At 59.3% G+C, this 17306-nt stretch overlaps 2 protein-coding genes across 2 annotated transcripts in view; both read right to left on the bottom strand.

The window, feature by feature from the left end:
• The window catches only part of SLC31A2 (solute carrier family 31 member 2), a 6421-nt gene extending 4111 nt beyond the window's left edge, over positions 1 to 2310 (bottom strand). The window contains exon 1 of the mRNA XM_027687917.1: positions 2212 to 2310. Coding sequence (XP_027543718.1) covers positions 2212 to 2217 — 6 coding nt within the window. The 5' untranslated portion in view covers positions 2218 to 2310. The remainder of the gene's footprint in view (positions 1 to 2211) is intronic.
• Positions 2311 to 4919: 2609 nt separating this feature from the next.
• Positions 4920 to 17306, bottom strand: part of COL27A1 (collagen type XXVII alpha 1 chain) — an 83561-nt gene continuing 71174 nt past the window's right edge. The window contains exons 40-69 of the mRNA XM_027687922.1: positions 16834 to 16941; positions 16500 to 16553; positions 16245 to 16298; positions 16003 to 16056; positions 15618 to 15725; positions 14609 to 14662; positions 14217 to 14324; positions 13876 to 13929; positions 13535 to 13588; positions 13230 to 13283; positions 12798 to 12851; positions 11718 to 11825; positions 11488 to 11541; positions 11292 to 11345; positions 10980 to 11033; positions 10545 to 10598; positions 10333 to 10386; positions 10023 to 10076; positions 9268 to 9321; positions 8140 to 8193; positions 8007 to 8060; positions 7805 to 7858; positions 7667 to 7684; positions 7456 to 7509; positions 7249 to 7311; positions 6823 to 6988; positions 6436 to 6542; positions 6093 to 6173; positions 5647 to 5835; positions 4920 to 5305 (exon numbers count right to left, since the gene is read on the bottom strand). Of these exons, the coding sequence (XP_027543723.1) occupies positions 5156 to 5305; positions 5647 to 5835; positions 6093 to 6173; positions 6436 to 6542; positions 6823 to 6988; positions 7249 to 7311; positions 7456 to 7509; positions 7667 to 7684; positions 7805 to 7858; positions 8007 to 8060; positions 8140 to 8193; positions 9268 to 9321; positions 10023 to 10076; positions 10333 to 10386; positions 10545 to 10598; positions 10980 to 11033; positions 11292 to 11345; positions 11488 to 11541; positions 11718 to 11825; positions 12798 to 12851; positions 13230 to 13283; positions 13535 to 13588; positions 13876 to 13929; positions 14217 to 14324; positions 14609 to 14662; positions 15618 to 15725; positions 16003 to 16056; positions 16245 to 16298; positions 16500 to 16553; positions 16834 to 16941 (2232 nt within the window). The 3' untranslated portion in view covers positions 4920 to 5155. The remainder of the gene's footprint in view (positions 5306 to 5646; positions 5836 to 6092; positions 6174 to 6435; positions 6543 to 6822; positions 6989 to 7248; positions 7312 to 7455; positions 7510 to 7666; positions 7685 to 7804; positions 7859 to 8006; positions 8061 to 8139; positions 8194 to 9267; positions 9322 to 10022; positions 10077 to 10332; positions 10387 to 10544; positions 10599 to 10979; positions 11034 to 11291; positions 11346 to 11487; positions 11542 to 11717; positions 11826 to 12797; positions 12852 to 13229; positions 13284 to 13534; positions 13589 to 13875; positions 13930 to 14216; positions 14325 to 14608; positions 14663 to 15617; positions 15726 to 16002; positions 16057 to 16244; positions 16299 to 16499; positions 16554 to 16833; positions 16942 to 17306) is intronic.

Here is a 17306-nt window from a genome sequence, read left to right as displayed (position 1 = left end):
CCTGCTCCTGCTGCCACACTGTTCCTGAGCCAGGCCAGGATCCATTGACCCTCTTGGCCACCTGGGCACCCCGGCTCATGTTCAGCCTCCTGTCAATAGGTAAAAGTCTTGCTCGTTTTACCACAAAAAGTGGGATTTTGTTGGGATTTTTATCCTCCCTTTGGTGAATCTCTCTAGGAAGTTTTCCTGGAGCTCCTCTGCCACCCTGATACAGCTTTGGCAGAGTGTCCCCACCGTTACTGACACCAGCAGATGTGACTGACTGGCCTGGCCTGAGCCAGAAATACCCTCCAATAACCGAGAGTCATCAGAGACCAGCTCTAATTACACCCTTCGGCCTCTCTCTACCCAGAGCACATTAGCACATGTAATTGGCTCACCAATGTAATTTTAAGCTTCCTTTGGCCATGGATTAATGGTAATTAGCCTTTAAATGAAGCTATTTCTCCTTTAGAGGCTTTACCCACAGGTCTGCAGAGTGGTGAAAGGAGGTCTGCAGACTGTTTTAGGGACAAGGGAACAGAGTCACAGAGTCATTAAGGTTGGAAAAGCCCTCCAAGATCATCGAGTCCAAACATTCAGCATGGCCAAACCCACCACCAAACCACGTCCTCGAGTGCCACATCCATGTGTTTTGAACACTTCCAGGGACGGTGATTCCACCACTTCCCTGGGCAGCCTGTTCCAAAGATCCAGAAGATCCCCTTTGCTGCACCAGGTCTCTCAGCCTGGGCTGAAGCCACGTGCCTTTGGGTGCCCAGCATGGGCCAACAGCCCCTCAGCCCAGTGGGATTTCTCCAGAGATGGCACATGGCTGGGGGAGGTCTGGTGGGCAAAGGTCCAGGGGGCAAGTCCTAAAAATCCCTTCAACTGTTTCCAACAGGGAAGAGCCATCACTGCCAGGGCGATGTGACAGGCCCAGGGATGCTGGATGCAGGGATGAGCTCCTGCCCTCACCCCCCTGCCCACGCAGCAGGGATTGTTTAGTTGCCCGGGTGAGGCTGCACCCAGTCCCTCCTCCGCACCTCGCAGGAATTTCACAAGGGAACACAGCTGCTGGAAAACACCCTGTACTGCCTCTGCTCATGTGCATTTAGTGGCTGAATCCACTGCAGTTTTGGGGTTATCCTGGGAAAAACCAGCGGTGCCTGCACAGAGCAGGGTCAGGCTGCATCCCGACCTGCTGCTCCGGTCCGACCGGGACACCTGGTCCTGCCCATCGGGACAAACCTGCCTCCCTGCAGCACCCGACCCCTGCTAAGCAGCACATCATCCCAGCCAGGAATGCTGCAGCACCCTGCTGGGGTCTGGGGAGGGGTCCCCAAACTGGGATTCCCCCGGGGGATGGTGTCAGCCACCCTCTGGGCCTCGCAGGGATGCTGCTGCCAGGAAATCGGGGGGATTCGGGAGCCTTAAACACCAAATAGAATCACTAAATAGTTTGGGTTGGAAGGGACTTTAAAGCTCATCCTCATCCAGGACTTTAAGGTCATGGGCAGGGACACCTTCCACTAGCCCAGGTTGCTCCAAGCCCCGTCCAACCTGGCCTTGGACACTTCCAGGGATGGGGCACCTAAAACCCACGTCCGAGCTGGGAGCACAAAACAAACCTGCTGCAGGGGGGGCAGTTCAAGGCCTGAGCTGTGCCTTGAGCTCCTGCTGCAAGAGCCTGGTGGTGCTGCCAGCACAGCCCTTCCCCGGGCAGCGGGAGAGCGGGACACGGGGGAGAGGGACACGGGGGAGAGGGACACGGGGGAGGGACGCAGGGCAGCGGGACACGGGGGAGAGGGACACGGGAGAGAGGGACGCGGGGGAGAGGGACGCGGGAGTGGGACATGGGGGAGCGGGACATGGAGGAGCGGGACACGGGGGAGTGCGACACGGGGGAGCCTTCGTGTGGGGATGTGGTGGCACAGGGGTGCGAGGAGCAGACAGACAGACGGACCGACAGACTGACCGACATTCCCCCGCTGTGCGCAGGCTGGTGCAGGGGCCGAGAGGTGACCGGGGCGAGGGGGGGACCGAGGCAGGCGGCGATACCCGGGGGGGACAGTGGCGATGCCTCAGCCCGCAGGAAGGTTCCAGGGGGATTTAAGGTGCCCGCAGCGGGATTCACAAGGTCTCAGGGGGGGATTTACAGGCGGATTCGCGGCACCATCCGCGCCCGGGGCGCGCACCCGCGGGCCCCCCGGGCCCCCTGCCCGGGCTCACCTGCATGGTGGCGGTCGGGCCCCGGCCCGTGCCGTGCCAGCCGGGGCTGTCGCTGTCTCGGGGCTGTCTCGGGGCTGTCTCGGGCTGTCGCTGTCGCGGGCGTGACGCGCGCGCGGGGCTCCCCGGGAGCTGTAGTGCCGCGGGAGCGCGCACGGGGCGGGGCGGGGCTGGTCCCTCCCGCATCCCAGCGGGGCTCAGCATCCCCCGGGAAAGCGGGTCCTCCGCGCTCCCCTTTGGCTTCCCCTTTCCTGCTGGCTCCGTTCCCGGCTCCCGATCCCAGCGCCCACGGGTTTTTTCTGCTGGTTCCCCTTCCTCCTCCGCCCCGTCCTGCTGCCGCCCCGGGTTTGGACTCTGGCGAAGCGCAGAAAGGGATTTTGGGGCGGTTCACTCTCCCGGAGAGGAGAATTTTCCAGGGAAACCTCAAAGTTTGTAGTGCCTAAAGAGGCTCCAGGAGAGCTGGAGAGGGACTTGAGACAAGGGCGTGGAGGGACAGGACAAGGGGGAATGGCTTCCCACTGCCAGAGGGCAGGGATAGATGGGATACTGGGAAGGAATTCCTCCCTGGGAGGGTGGGGAGGCCCTGGCACAGGTTGCTCAGAGAAGCTGTGTCTGCCCATCCTTGGGAGTGTCCAAGGCCAGGTTGGACGGGGCTTGGAGCAACCTGGGCTAGTGGAAGGTGTCCCTGCCCATGGCAGGGGGTGGAACGAGAAGGTCTTTAAAGTCCTTTCCAGCCCAAACCACTCTGGGTTTCTATGGGATTTCCCCCCCCCAGAGATAAGCAGGAAAGACCAAAGGGAAGACCAAACTTTCCCTCCAGCTGTGGCTTTATGGAGGGAACAGTGAGTGCTGAGCTGCCCCTGCCTCAGTTTCCCCAAGTGCCAGCAAGTGCTGATGCCCACAAAGGTACCCAGTGCCTGCCAGGGGATTTGTGAATCTATCCCAGTTTGGGAAGGAAATACGAGGTTACAGGCAAAGCACTGCTTTGGGTAGTGAGTGAATTTTTCCTTACAGGTGGAACCGGAGTTATTCAGGGTGTGTTTGCTGCTTGAAGTAAGAAAAAATACTGGATAAACCTACAAACATGCTACTTCTCTTTAAAATATTTCAAAAGTTTCCATGGAAAATAAACACATTCTTTGGCAGCCACAGCTCCTGTGGGTTGTGGCCTGCATGGCTGGTGAGGTGGGGAGTGTGCATGTGCGAAAACACAGGGAAAAATGCTGCAAAAATGAGCAATTTGTGGAAAAAATATATTAATTTAAAAAAAAAAGTTGTGTTTTTTGTCGTGTTCTGCTGGTTGCCATTCTCTCCCCAGGACCTAATGGGTCCCTGGAGTTGGAATTGAATTTTCCTTTTGCAATCTGCTGCACAGGGTCTGTCTGCAGCATCCAGAGAAGTGCCAGCCCCTTGGCACTGCCTGACCTCTGCCCACACCACAGGCAGTGCCCACCCCCCGGGCACAACCAGCTCCTCTTCCCCTTCCAGCTCCCTGTGGAAAGGGAGTCTCTCCATGGCAGGGAGAGGGTTTTTGGCTGCACCTCTGACTCTGTGTGCCCATGGCTGGCTGCAGGCGAGGGGGCAGTGCCAGGGGGTTCTTTCAGGGGTGGGAGCAGCTCCAGGGGGGGAGCAAAGCCCCACGGGCAGGGCCAGAGGGGCTTTACAGGGCAGTGCCCCACACGACACCCAGCACGTTAGAAATCCACCCAGGGAGCAGAAATTCAATGCCAGAGTGGAAAATCCCTTTTCAAGGTGCTCAGACCCTGCCTAGAGGCAGCTGGAAGTGGCCACCCCATATCTCCCTGGGAGGTAGTAAAGAGCAGCACAGCCACACACACGAGTTGGCATTGCTTAAATCACTCCCGAGGGACTGTGCCCCCCTGAAAGCTCCCTTTGCTGCTCTCCTTGAGCCCCAGTGCAGGGTCTGGCCCGGCTGCCACACTGCTCTGCTGGCACTGGCAGCAATGCCCAAGCTCACCTGGGCAGCCTGGGCACAGGTGAGTCAGGGAATCAGAGCCTGGGCACTGATGGGTGCTGAGAAAACCAGGGGTGAAGCACAAAGCCAGCTGAGGCCTGGGGGGTTTGGGGGCTGTGCACCCCAGAAATGGGGGTGCTGGGAATCCAACCACGGCTCAGGTGCCACTTGCAGAACCCTCTGTCCTCAGGGCTCGGCCTGGGCCACACAGCCCAGGGAGAGTGGGATTGTTAGAGGGAAACGGTGCTGGGAATAACAAAAACAAGGTGATAAGAAGAAATGCTGCAGCACTGGGGGCAAAGGGCTGCAATTCCTGCTCCAGAGACATTGCTGTGCAGCTCAGTGTTGCTCTACACCACTAAAACCCCCCTCTGACCCTCCCTGGGAGCTGCAGACCCAAAACAGAGGCAAGATTTGGGGGGATGTGCATTTTTCACCCCTTTGCAGCCCCTGCTGTCTGGCTGGGCTGGAGCTGCTGGAGCAGCCACTGGCAGCACCACATGGACCTGGCTGGGCTCTCCCAGGCTGACTGGGCTTCTCAGGCAGGTCCTGGGGAAATGAGGCTCCAAGTGTTTGTGCACTTGACCCTGGCAAAGAAAATTCCCTTTCCTGCCCCTCCTCCCAAGCTGGCTGTAGGTTTGCTCCTTGTCTTTCTTTTTTCTTTAGCAGACAGTTCCCACTGCTTATAATTATACAAACCTCCCCCAAGCAGTCATTAAATCAGCACCTTCTCATATATAATATATACATATATAATATATATATAATTTATAGAGAAACGACTTCTGTAAACAATATTCTTCTACTCCAGAAGGAAGTGTAGTCCGTGGCATAATGCAGCTACAAACACGGATCTCGGAGAGAACCTGCAGCTCCGGGGAGGGGGCGGGAGCCCCGTGCCACCCCCAGCCCCCACAGGATGGCTCTTGGGCGGGGAGGGAACCGGCTGGCTCGGTCTGGGTGGCACCAGTTTCAGCTGAAGCAAACTGGTCCGACTGTGAAACCAAACTGGTGCGAGGCGTCGCCGTTGTGAAACACCGCCAGGTCCCGCAGGGGCAGCAGCGACAGCTCCTCCGTGCTGAACTGGAAGATGGTGTCGGTGATGGAGGACTCGTTGTCCAGCTGAAAGGAGCACAGAGGGGCACCTGAGCGGCACAAAAATCCTCAAGGATCCCCTCAGAGCGCCTGCTGTCCCCTTGCTGGCTCCCGCTGGATGCAAAGTCCCCATCCCCAGCCCCTCCTGGCTTTTCCAGGGAGTGACCTTCCCGTGTCCACCTCACCCCCTGCCACATCCCAGCCCGCTCCCAAAAGCCGCGGCAGCTCCTTGGCCGCAGGGATGTTCTCCATGCCCATCCCACCGGGTGAAGCCTCATCCACAGGTTCCATCCCAAACTTCGGGGGGGGCAAACACGCGCCGAGGGGCTCTTGCGGGCACAGCCGAGGTGTGCCAGGGCCGGGCTTACCAGGCAGCCCTGCAGGCTGGCCGCATAGCTCTGCTCCCGGGAGTCGGCCAGGAAGCGGATTTCCTTGTCGGGCTGGGGGTGGCCCCGCTCGGGGGCCGGTCTGCAGGAGTAGGACACCTTCTGGGTGGCCAGGCTGCTGTGCAGCCGCAGGAAACGGAGCTGCACCGGGCTGGCCCCCCTGTATTCCAGCTGCAGGGACAACGGGAGAGAAAACCGGGAAGCGGGGGAAGCTTGGAGCGGGCTGTGCTCCTCCCCGTCCCAAACCGGGCAGGATTCAGCTGCTGAGGCACTGCTTTGGAGTTCCTTGCAGGAGGAGGTGTCACATCCCGCTGTGCACAGCCAGGGTGACCTGGGTGCTGCCCAGCACAGCGGGATGGGCATCAGGAGACCCCCGACCCCATGAGAGGGGCTCCGTGTCCCCCGGGCTGTTCCAGCTGGGCACTCACCAGGAAGCCCCCGGGCAGGGTGCTGAACCACTCAAAGGTGTCCTCGGAGGTGTAGGTGCTCAGCCAAGCCTTGATGGGGACCTGTGGGGAGCGGGGACTCTGCCATGCTGTCCCAGCAGGTGACAGTGGCACTGCCAGGACAAGGAGCCAGCACACAACCCTGGCCCTGCAGCCTGGGCATACGTTGTGACCAGAATCCTCCCTCCAAACTTCTCCCCCATGGCAGGGGTCACCATGGCACCACCAGGGACTGGACACACAGTCCCTCTCCAGCCCCACCAACACTCACCCACCCCAAGGGGTCACACGGGGCCGAAGCTGCCCCCCCGAAGCCCCCCCATACCTGGTTGTGGACGGGGGCAATGCAGGTCTCCCCCCCTGCTGTGAAGTTGCAGAAGGCCACCAGAGCATCCTGGGGGCTGCCCTGGTTGGGGTCAATGTAGTACTGCCCTGCAGGGAGGCAAAAGGGAGCTCCTGGCACCCGGGTTTTGGCACAGGGAGGGTGCCACACAATGCCACCCACCCCAGCTGGTGGCACATCCCTGGCGGCCACCTCCATCCAGCCTGGCCACCAGCCCCTTTCTCCAGGGATGCCCAGGAAACCCAACTGGCCTCATCCCCCAAATCCTTGCTCCCTCTTAATTGCAAAGAGCTGCCTGTCCCTGCACGGGCTCTGGAGAGCTGGACAGACCCAGAGCCAATGGTGGGCACCCCACATGCCCCCTGGTACCATCAGGCAGGCTGGGGTGTGCCAGCAGCAGCTCCTTGCAGGTGGTTGCTGGGTTGGTTTTGGTGCCATTGGGATGCTCAACGAGGGCTTGGAGCTCCTGGTTCAGGGTGTCCAGCAGAGCCCAGACTGCAGTGTGGTTCAGGTGGTTGGAGGAATAAATGAGGTGCTAAGAGAGAAAGAGGGGGATATATCCAAGGTGATCTTAGCCCCCCCCCTCTTATTTTGGCCAGGAGCATCCTCAGGGGCTGAGGGAAGGGATGGGACGTGCAGGGGACAAGGACAAGCTTGGTGAGAGAGGGATTAACAATATCCGCTTGGTTCTTGTGCACAGGGGACCTCAGAAGCAGCAGGACATGGGACAGCATCCCTGTCAGCCCCTTCCCTCCCCGGGTGGCACCAACCCAAAGGGGATGGGAAGTCCCTCACCTGCAGCTCCTCCTGGGACAGCACCAGTGAGGGCCCGCTGGGACCAGGGGGGCCGGCGAGACCCTGGGGGACAGTGACAGTGCTGTGACATTGGCTGCTCCTCTGACACTCTGGCACTGCCAGCAGGATGGCACGGCACGGCAGGACCTCACTGCCAAATTTGGGGGAGCGAGGGACCCAAATTTGGGTGACAGTGGCTCCACTTACCGGCATTCCCGGTGTGCCCCTGGGGCCTGGCAGTCCTGGGAAGCCCCTCAGCCCCTGCCAGAGGAGGAGGTGGAAGAGGGAAGGAAAGCAAGGGGTGGAGATGCTGCTGTGCTGAGCTGCACCCCAGGGTCCCCACCCCAGGGAGCAGGAAGGAGGGCAGAGTTCTCTGTGCCAGGGCTGATCCTGGCTCCAGCCACTCCCCACTACTTACTTTGGGTCCAGACAAGCCCTGGAAGGAAAGGACAAGGCCCAGCTAAGTGGGAGGGAGGTGGGATCAAAGGCTCATCCCAGTGTAAACCCTGTGGGGTCAGGAGTGAACCCAAAACTGCCAGGAGGGTGAAGGACTCACCGGTGTCCCGGGAATTCCAGGGTGTCCCTGTGGACCAGGGGGGCCAGTGTCACCCTGCAAAGACACCAGAGGTGGTCAGGGCACTGCAAGGGGCATCCTTCTAAAACCCAATCCCTTCCCCACAGATTTTGCACGGAAAAACAAGGAATTCACCCCAAACACTCACGTTAGTCCCTGACATCCCTCTCCATCCTTCTCTCACCTGTTTTCCCTTGGGTCCCGGCCTCCCAGGGATGCCATGGGGTCCTAGCTTGCCCTAGGAGACGTAGCAGGATGTCACACAGGGTGACAAGGGACCAGAGGGAGGAAGGAAAAGAGGAAAAACCATCCCCCACCTTGAAGCCATCGTCCCCTTGCTGGCCCAGGTCGCCCATGCTGCCCTTCTCGCCCTAAAAGAGAGGCAGGGAGAGCTCTGGGGACAAAGAGAAGGGCAGAACCCCCCCAGGACAGCAGCCTGGGTAGGGGGGTCTGCCCTGCAAGGTGGGTTTTGGGACCCCTGCTCTGGTTACCCATCAGTGGTGGGCAGTGGAGGATTTGCTGCCTGACCTTGGCAGGAGGTGCCAGCCTGGGGGTATTTCCCAAAGCCAAACACCTCCTGGCCTCCAGCAAGTGGTTGGAAATGGGAAGCTCCCAGTTATGGGAATGCAAAATTTCCCAATGCTGGCTGCAAAATTTCTGCAGAAAAAAACCCAAACAAACCCCCAACCCCCCATCCTTTGGGTTCAGGGTCAGCTGCACCCACATTGCTGGGGAGGGAGGCAGGGGGACGGATGATGCTCAGCTGCCAAAATGAAAGTATGTTATCCCAGACTAAAATACCTTTCAGGAAAACCTCAGAATTTCCCAGGAAACACTTCCAGGAGATAAAGAAATGTGCTGAAATGTGGTGGAGCAGGGGACAAACCCCAGCCCAGGCTGCCACAGCCTCCCCTCTGCCCCCGCTTCAGGCACCGCCCTTCAGCTCCTGCTGCTGCCACTGAGCTCCCGAGGAATTCCAGCTCTATTGATTCCCAGGGTTTCATTTTCCTGAAGGATGTGAGCAGCTCCCCAGCGCCAGGGACTGCTTGTCACTCTTATTTATGGCTGTGGGGCTGAGGGGTGGGATGGTGAGGACGTGCTTGGCTTCCCGAGCCAAGGGTGGATCCATCAGCTCCTCGGGAATGGCACAGAGGAGGTTTGTGCTGCATCAGCATCACTGCTGAGAGCAGGGGATTAAATGACTGATTTAAAAGACTATTGCTGCTCTTGCAATTCCAGAAGGATGGAGAGGCTGGAAAAAGGTCTGGTTTGGGAGCAAATCTAAAGGTTCCACCTCCCATCACCTGGGGACATGACGGTCAACCCCCCCCAGAGAAGGATGTTGTAGCCATCAGGATTCAACAAGAGGGGAATAAATAAATGATGCCATCCAGGAAATGAAACATTACTTAGGGTTCCCACTGTGCCCAGAACATGTCACCCACCTTGTGGCCTTTGGGTCCAGGGTCTCCTTTCATGCCCTTCAGCCCGGGGATGCCCTAAGGGAGAAACTGGGATGAGATGTGGGATCACATCACCCTGTGACCCTGGCAAGGAGGGACCTCACCACAACCCAGGCTGCTGCCAGGATCTTAAGAATTTCAGGCATTTTTAGAAAATTTGAGGCATTTTCCTCATTTTTTATAAACTCTGAGGGTTTTTCTCATCATGTCTTTGATTTTCGCTTGAGGGAGGATCCCCCAGCAAACCCCACTGAAAATGCAGTTCAGGTGCCTTGGCTTGCTGGGAACATCCCAAATTGCTTTGGTGAAGTTGCCAAAGTTGGGATTTTTTATTTTTAAACGGAGAAAAAAAGGATTTCTAGTAATTAAAAGAAATATTTGAGGGGTTTTTTTTGTTGTTGTTGTTGGCCAGTGCTGGTCACAGCTGGTCCCTCCAGCCACGGGAAGGTGGGCACAAGTGCTCAGCACTGCTTGGCATCAGAAACTGCCCTGCAAGGGAAGGATTTGGCCTCCAGAGCCACATATTGGAACTGATGGGATTTGCCTGACTGCACACACCCTGCTGGGAGGCTAATTTGGGAGGAGAAGACAAGAGGAGATGGATGAACCACCTAAAAACTTCCCCTGTTTTAAATGGGTCTGTAATGTGGGTGTTCACGGAGCTGGGTCGCACAGTGGTGCCCACGGGGGTCAAAGAGGGAGCAGCAGCACCCCAAAACCCCCACACTGATACTCACATAGGGGCCCTGGGGGCCCTGGGGTCCTGGAAGCCCTTTGGCACCTGGGGAGCCCTGAAATGCAAAAGTGAAGGGCCCTGGCTGCTGTGCCCAGAGGTGTGGGGTGATGCTCCAGTGCCCCAGGAGGGCTGGGGGTGTGGGACACCCCCTCCTAGGGCTGGGAGGGCCGGGGGACACAGAGCCCTCCAGCTGCATTGGTTTATCCTCTTCTAATCCAGGAGCTCAGGTGGGAGCACCCCTGGCTTGGCAGCACCCCCAAAGTGCCAGGTTGCCAGGGCAGCTCTCACCCTGGGGGGAAAAGCCAACCTACCTTGTGCCCCCGGGGACCCCGCGGGGGCTGGTGGCCCATCTTGCCTCGCTTGCCCTGGGAACAACAGATCAAAGACTCGGGAACAATTCCAAAATAATCCGGCCACCCTGGGCCCCCTCGTTGCCCCCCCCAGGGATTTGAGCCCCCAGCAAACCTCCCCAAAAAGCTCCCTGCCTCCTGCCACCCTCCCTGGGGACAGCAGTGCCACTTACCCTCCTGCCAGCTTCTCCAGGGACCCCTTCCTGCCCTTCCTGCCCCATGTCGCCCTGGGGGAAGAAGAGATGGGAGATGGGAGCCTCCAGCAGCTCGGCCACTTCCCAGCCCAGGAGTGGGGAAGAGGAGCTGTGCCTGCATGGAAGTGGGGACAGAGCTCTCCAGGCACTGGGGGAAGGACACCAAGGTCCCCTGTGCCCCCCCAGGGGCACCTGAGCCAGGGGGGAGGCAGCTCCAGGGGCTGAGCTGGGGAGATCTGCCAGCCCCTCACCCAAAAAACAACCAAGGCAGCCCAAGGGCATCCTGTGTTTGCCAGGCAGGGAGAAACAGGTCCTTCCAGGTTCCCTCTGGGTTCTCTCCATGACCCACAATGGGATTGACCAGCTCAGGCTCAGCCACCCCCTGCCAGCCCCCCAGGAGGATTTTGGGGGTACCTTTTCTCCCTTGCGACCTTTCCATCCTTTAGGACCAGCTTGTCCTGGAGAGCCCTGAAATCCCAAAGGAGAAGGAAAGCCCTCTGTGAGGACGCTGTGCCACAGATGCCCCTCAGCCTCCCTGCCCACCAGCCAGCCCAGGAGGATGCTCCAAGCTGGAATCTTCCATCTGGCATTTTTGCAGGAGAAAGGAGGGCAGGATGGGGCTGTGGGGGGGGGAGGTGCCACCCATGTGGGACCTCAGCACAGCCAGGAGATCCCAGCATCCCACTGTGCCAGGGAGAACCAGCAGGGCTCCATCCCACTCCTCACCATTTGTCCTGGTTTCCCTGGCTTGCCCGGCTCTCCTTTTGCACCCACCAGGCCCTAGGAAAGAAAACAAAATCCAACCCAAATGCAAAGAATAAGTTCTAAGGTTATTCATGCGAATCCAGGGCGGGTTTGGGCATGGAGCTGGGGGGTGAGAAAAGCTGGAGCAGGGAATGGGGCAGCAGAGGTGCCCACTCACCTCGGTGCCACTCAGCCCTGTGGCTCCAGCTTCGCCCGGGGGCCCAAGAGAACCCTGAGACCATTTGGGGACAAAACAAGAGGCTGGCACCAGGGGAGGGCAGGGGGACAGGGCACAGCACCTGCCTCACCCTGGGAGCTGGGCTGGGGTTGTTCTCCCCTCTCTAGTGCTGGAGCTGTGCCAGGGAATGTCCCCCAGTGGGAATGTCCCCTGGCACAGGGAGGAGTTACCTGCCGGCCTGGCTTTCCCTTGGTGCCCGTCACTCCTCTGGCTCCTTCGTGCCCGGTGTATCCCCGGAGCCCGGGGGCACCTGCCAGCCCCTGAGCCCCTGCTGAGCCCTGGGGGGCACAGAAACGGGGGCACTGCTCACCCAAACCCTCCCGAGCAGGGTCTGAGCAGCCGCCTCTCGAGGAGCTTCAGCTACACAGGGCTTTGCAACCCCCCCTGGAGCTCATCCCACATTCCAGCAAAGCCAGACCCCTGAGTAAGGGAGTTCACTTCATTAATATGTGGTTTAGGGCATGGAGTGACAGGACAAGGGGGAATGGCTTCCCACTGCCAGAGGGCAGGGCTAGATGGGATATTGGGAAGGAATTCCTCCCTAGGAGGGTGGGGAGGCCCTGGCACAGGTTGCCCAGAGAAGCTGTGGCTGCCTCATCCCTGGGAATGTCCAGGCCCAGGTTGGACAGGGCTTGGAGCAACCTGGGCTAGTGGAAGGTGTCCCTGCCCGTGGTAGGGGGTGGGATGAGATGAGCTTTAAGGTCCCTTCCAATCCAAGTCAGTCTGGGATTCTGGGATTCCATGATAAGGGCACGTCTTTCCTGGGCAGAGCAGCACTGCAAGATGGGAAAACTGGGATGAAATGGGATTTATCCTGCAGCTGAGCTCAGGGCATTGATAACACACCTCTGTGTGTCACCACCACGACCAGAACACCCCTCCTGGGGCAGCACAAGTGTTCCTGGGCACTGGGGCCCCCAACCTTACGGACACTGGGAGATCTGCTCCAGGGAAGGGGAAAACAAGAGCCCTGGACCTGCCTTGGGCAGACTGACAGGCAAGTGTCCCCTGCACAGCGGCCACAGTGCTTTGACACGGTTTTAATTGCTGTGTTCAAATTCCTTTAGGGAGCTTTGTCTCCAGGGAACCCAAGGAAACCTTGGCTCAGTTACAAAACCACTGCAGGGCTGGAGTCAGAAACCATGGCTGGCACTTGGGCTGGCAGAGACACAGCCCCAGCCCCAGGCTCTGCTGCTCCATCCCAAAATGCCACCAAACCTCTTTCCCGGGGAAGTTCGGCTGGTTCTCACCGCTGGACCGGGTTTGCCACCATCTCCCTTCACTCCATCATCTCCAGCGAGTCCCTGTGGGGGTGTTGGGGGTTTAGGACAAGCCCATCACCACCATGTCCTTCACCTCTGAGGGTGCTTTGAGCATCCTCTCCCCTCACACCACGCTCAGCTGGCCCAGGAAGCAGCAGGCACATGTGGGAGGGAACAGGTTCCATAGCAGGAATGGGTCTGCCATGAGGCACCCCTGGGTGACAGACTAAAAGGGTCTTGTGTTTCCACCCCAAACATCAAAATACCTCCTGGGAGCCCATGCCAAGGCTTAAAAACCCCTCCTGGCCCAGGCAGGGAAGGGGCAATAAATCCTTTGGCTTTGGTTTGTGTTGGAAATGGTGGAACACTGGGAAAGCCTTTGGCAGCTCCCCGGCTCTACAACATCCCAAACATCAGTACCTCTAATCCTGCAGCACCAGCAGGTCCATCTGTGCCTCGTGGTCCTGGATCTCCCTGGGGAAGAAAGGGAAACAGCTCTATCCTTGGAAAACTCCTTCCTTGCCTTGCTGACTTTGGATCTCAGGCAACAAGGCAGGAATGTCCCATGGCAGGTCCCCCCAGCCCAGTCACCAGCCTGCCCAGGCCTGACCCAGCTCCTCCATCAGCCAGTCCCACCACACCCACCACCAGTAGAGCTTGGGAAAAGGCCAGGAAAGGGCATTTCACCCTGAGATGGAGGGTTGGAACCATCAATCCCACTGTACCTTCTCTCCCTCGGGACCGTTGAGCCCAGGAGGACCTCGGAGTCCTGTCCCACCCTGTTCAGGGCACAAAGAAGCCCCGCTGATTGAGCCCTGCCCAGTGCTCCCAGTCACACACATCCCCCTCCAGGTCCATGATGGAGATGGGGCCCTTCCCAGTGCTCCCAGTCACACACATCCACCCCCAACAGGTCCATGATGGATGTTGGGGTATTCCCAGTGCTCCCAGTCACACACAGGTCCCTGATGGACTTGGAGCCCTTCCCAGTGCTCCCAGTCACACCCACGTCCCCGCACCAGGTCGGTGATGGGTTGAAGGGGAGGAGGTCCATGATCTGACTTACAAACCATCCTCTGGCTCCAGCAGGTCCTGCAGCTCCAGTGACCCCGACCTGGCCCTGGGACACAGGGAGATGTGCTCAGCAGGGTCCCAGCCCGGCAGGGGCTGGAATTTGGCTGGAAGCAGCATTATCCTGGACAGCCCCACAAGCCCAAACCATCCTTTTGTGCCAACATGACCCCATTTTGGGGTCATGCCCATGAGACAAAACTCCCTAATTATGGAGATTTGCCAGTTCCTAGGATTTTGTGTGGTTTCCCACTGGGGATGAGCCCCCTCCAGGGCACCCAGCACCCCTCCTGTGGGGACACTGGGTGAGGCAGCCCAGCCCCCCTCTGTACTTGCCATCAAACCTTCTCGGCCCTTCTCTCCTTTCTGGCCTTTTGCTCCGATTTCCCCCGTGGCAGCTCCTGGACCAGACACTCCAGGGAGGCCCCTGGGACCAGCATCACCCTGCTCAGGGATGGACACAGAGGGGTCACCACAAAGATAGAAAAGGAACAGCAATTAAATGAGTCATCTCTGCATGGAAAGGATGTGTGTCACCCCCTCGTTGGGTGCCACAGGCAGCAGGTCACCCTGGGGTGCTCAGGAAAGGGATTTTCAGGGATCCTCAGCCACGGGGACACCCCTGTCCTGCCCTGTCCCCCCTGTGGCACATGGATCAGCAGAGGGTGAGCAGGTTGTGGGTGTTCCCAGGTGCTGGAAGGAGGGACAGAGTTGGGGACACTGCTCACCTTCCGTCCCCGTGGTCCTGGCTCTCCCGGGTCTCCAACGTCACCAGTGTCACCCTGTCCACAGGGAAGAACCCACATCAGATGCAGTGCCTGATGTGGTTGTGCCCATGAGATACGAAACCCTAATTAAGGAGATTTGACAATTCCTAGGGGTTTTCTGCAGCTCCCAGAGCCCAAGGTTTCCCACTGGGGGTGAGCCCCTTCCTCGGCACCCGACCTGTGGGGACACTGGGTGCCCGGTGGGTGAGGCAGCAAACCTTCTTGGCCCTTCTCTCCTTTATGGCCCCATCCCAGGGCAGGCTAAAACCTGAGCTCTGACTTCCATGGGCTTCTCCACCCTCCTTGGCCAGGATTTTGGTGCTGGGTAAGGCATGGCCTCATGGCTTTGCCTGGAGGTCACTCCAGCTGTGACCCACAGGAGCCCAAAATGTGAGGGCGAAATGCTGAGCACAGCCAGCAGCACTTTGCCAGCACAGGGACCCCAAAGCATGAACCCCCTCCTTCCACGGGAGCTTCCCAGCCTGCCTGTGGCAAAGCCACCCCATGGGGGGTTGTCCAGAGCCAGTGCACTGGGTGGCACCTTTCCTGTCCCCATCAGCCTGGAGAAAAGGAGACTGAGGGGAGATCTCATCGCAGTTACAACTTCCTCATGAGGAGAAGAGGGGCAGGCACTGATCTCTGCTCTGGTGAGCAGGGAACGGCTGGAGCTGTGCCAGGGCAGGGTCAGGTTGGATCTCAGGCAAAGTTTCTTCCCCCAGAGGGTGGTTGGCACTGACCAGGCTCCTCAGGGCAGTGGGCACAGCACCAAGGCTGCCAGAGCTCCAGGAGGGTTTGGACAACGCTCTGAGGGACAGGGTGGGATTGTTGAGGTGTCTGTGCAGGGCCAGGGGTTGGACTCAGGGATCCTTGTGGGTCCCTTCCAGCTCAGGATAGTCTGTGGTTCTGTGATCCCCTGGCAGGGGACCCCAGCAGGGATCAGTGACCCCCGTGGGGACAGTCCCACACTTACCTCCTTCCCCTGCTTCCCAGGCCTCCCTGGAGGCCCCTCTGGTCCATCATCCCCTGGCTCCCCAGGGCTCCCTCTGACACCTGGAGCTCCTCGGATTCCTGCCTCTCCCTGCACAGGATGAAGACAACCAGGATTAGTTTTGGCTGCCTTTTCCAGCCAAGCCCAGCCCTGCCCTCCATCATTTTGCACCACACTGGGAAAAACCCAGTTTTCCTTGTTCCAGGTACCAGGGACCCCCTCCCAGCCATTCCCAGCAACATCAATCCCCAGGCATGAGGAATCTGGGGAGGATTTCAAACAGCCCCCCATGGATTCAGGTGCATCAGCAGGGCCAGGGGAGCCCAGCACCACCCCAGCATCACCCCCAGCACCCTTGGGAACCCACCTGCTCGCCCTTGGGCCCAGGCTGACCCTCCATTCCCGGCGGTCCCGGTGGTCCCTGGGGAGGAAAGACACAGCCCAGCCCTAGCACAGCTCATTTACTCCTCACCAACACAGGCCCAGCTTCAACCTTTGGGCTTAGCTGAGGATCAGCAGCCTCCTCCCATCACTTCCCACCCTTGGAGTGGGAAGGCAGAGGCTGGAGCAGCCTAGCGAGGGGAGGACACGGTTCTCCAGTTGATGTACCTGCTCACCATCCAGCCCACGGACACCAGCTTCCCCAGGGTCTCCCACATCACCCTGGAGAGGACACAGACATCAGGAGAGCCGTGGAGGTCTCCACGAGGTTCTTCTCCCACCTTGCACCAGGGATGCAAAGCCCCATCCCACTGGGCAAAGCCAGGGGCCAAGTTGGGAGGGGTTCCCTGGGGAGGTCAGGAGAACAAGCCCAAGGCTCTCCTGGGGCCAGCAAGGGGAACCAACCCCCTCTTCTGTCCTCACCTTCTCTCCTCTCATCCCTGAAGGCCCTTCACGTCCATTTGGACCTTCCCGGCCCTGCAAACAAACAACCCACATCAGCAGCAATTTGCCCCAACTCAGGAGGCCTTTCCAGCTCCTGAGCTGGGTCTGGGCTGCCCTGGCACACAGCAGGTGCCCACGGGAAGAGAAGCCACACACCAGCTCCTCAAGCCCCTTTCACCACCTTCCCTTTTCCTTCCCTTCCTGTGGGTGCTTTGGGGAGCTCCCCAAAAGTGCTGCACCAGCACAGTTCCTGCACCCTGTTGTGAGCCAGGGGATGGGTTGGGGATGGATGGGGAGCCCCAGCAGCACTCACCGGGTACCCAGGCGGGCCAGCAGCACCAGCTGCTCCAGGAGCCCCGGTTTCTCCAGCCAAGCCAGGCTTCCCGGGAATGCCATCCAGCCCCCGCACGCCAGGAACACCCTGCAAGGCCAAAAGGCCACTCAGGCAGCCTGAGAAGCAGCTCTGGCTGCAGCTCCAGGGAGGACAAAGCCAGCGGGAACCCTGTGGTTGATGCAGTTGGGCCACCACGGGGTCTGCAAGGTACCACCTGCTCCAGGTGGGTCCTGGTGCCCCTCACCTTCATGGTCTGGGGTTCAACCAGGCCAAGGGCCACAACAACCCCCTGCAGCACCACAGGCTGGGACAGAGTGGGGGGACAGGGCCAGGCAGGACAGACCTGTGGGCTCTGACTGACAGCAGCTGAACATGAGTCAGGGGTGCCCAGATGGCCAAGAGGGCCAATGGATCCTGGCCTGGCTCAGGAACAGTGTGGCAGCAGGAGCAGG

The sequence above is a fragment of the Neopelma chrysocephalum genome, unplaced genomic scaffold (assembly GCF_003984885.1).
Source record: "Neopelma chrysocephalum unplaced genomic scaffold, ASM398488v2 Primary Assembly neopelma1_74, whole genome shotgun sequence".
NCBI classification, from domain to species: domain Eukaryota; kingdom Metazoa; phylum Chordata; class Aves; order Passeriformes; family Pipridae; genus Neopelma; species Neopelma chrysocephalum.
This window is presented reverse-complemented; position numbering and strand designations above follow the sequence as displayed.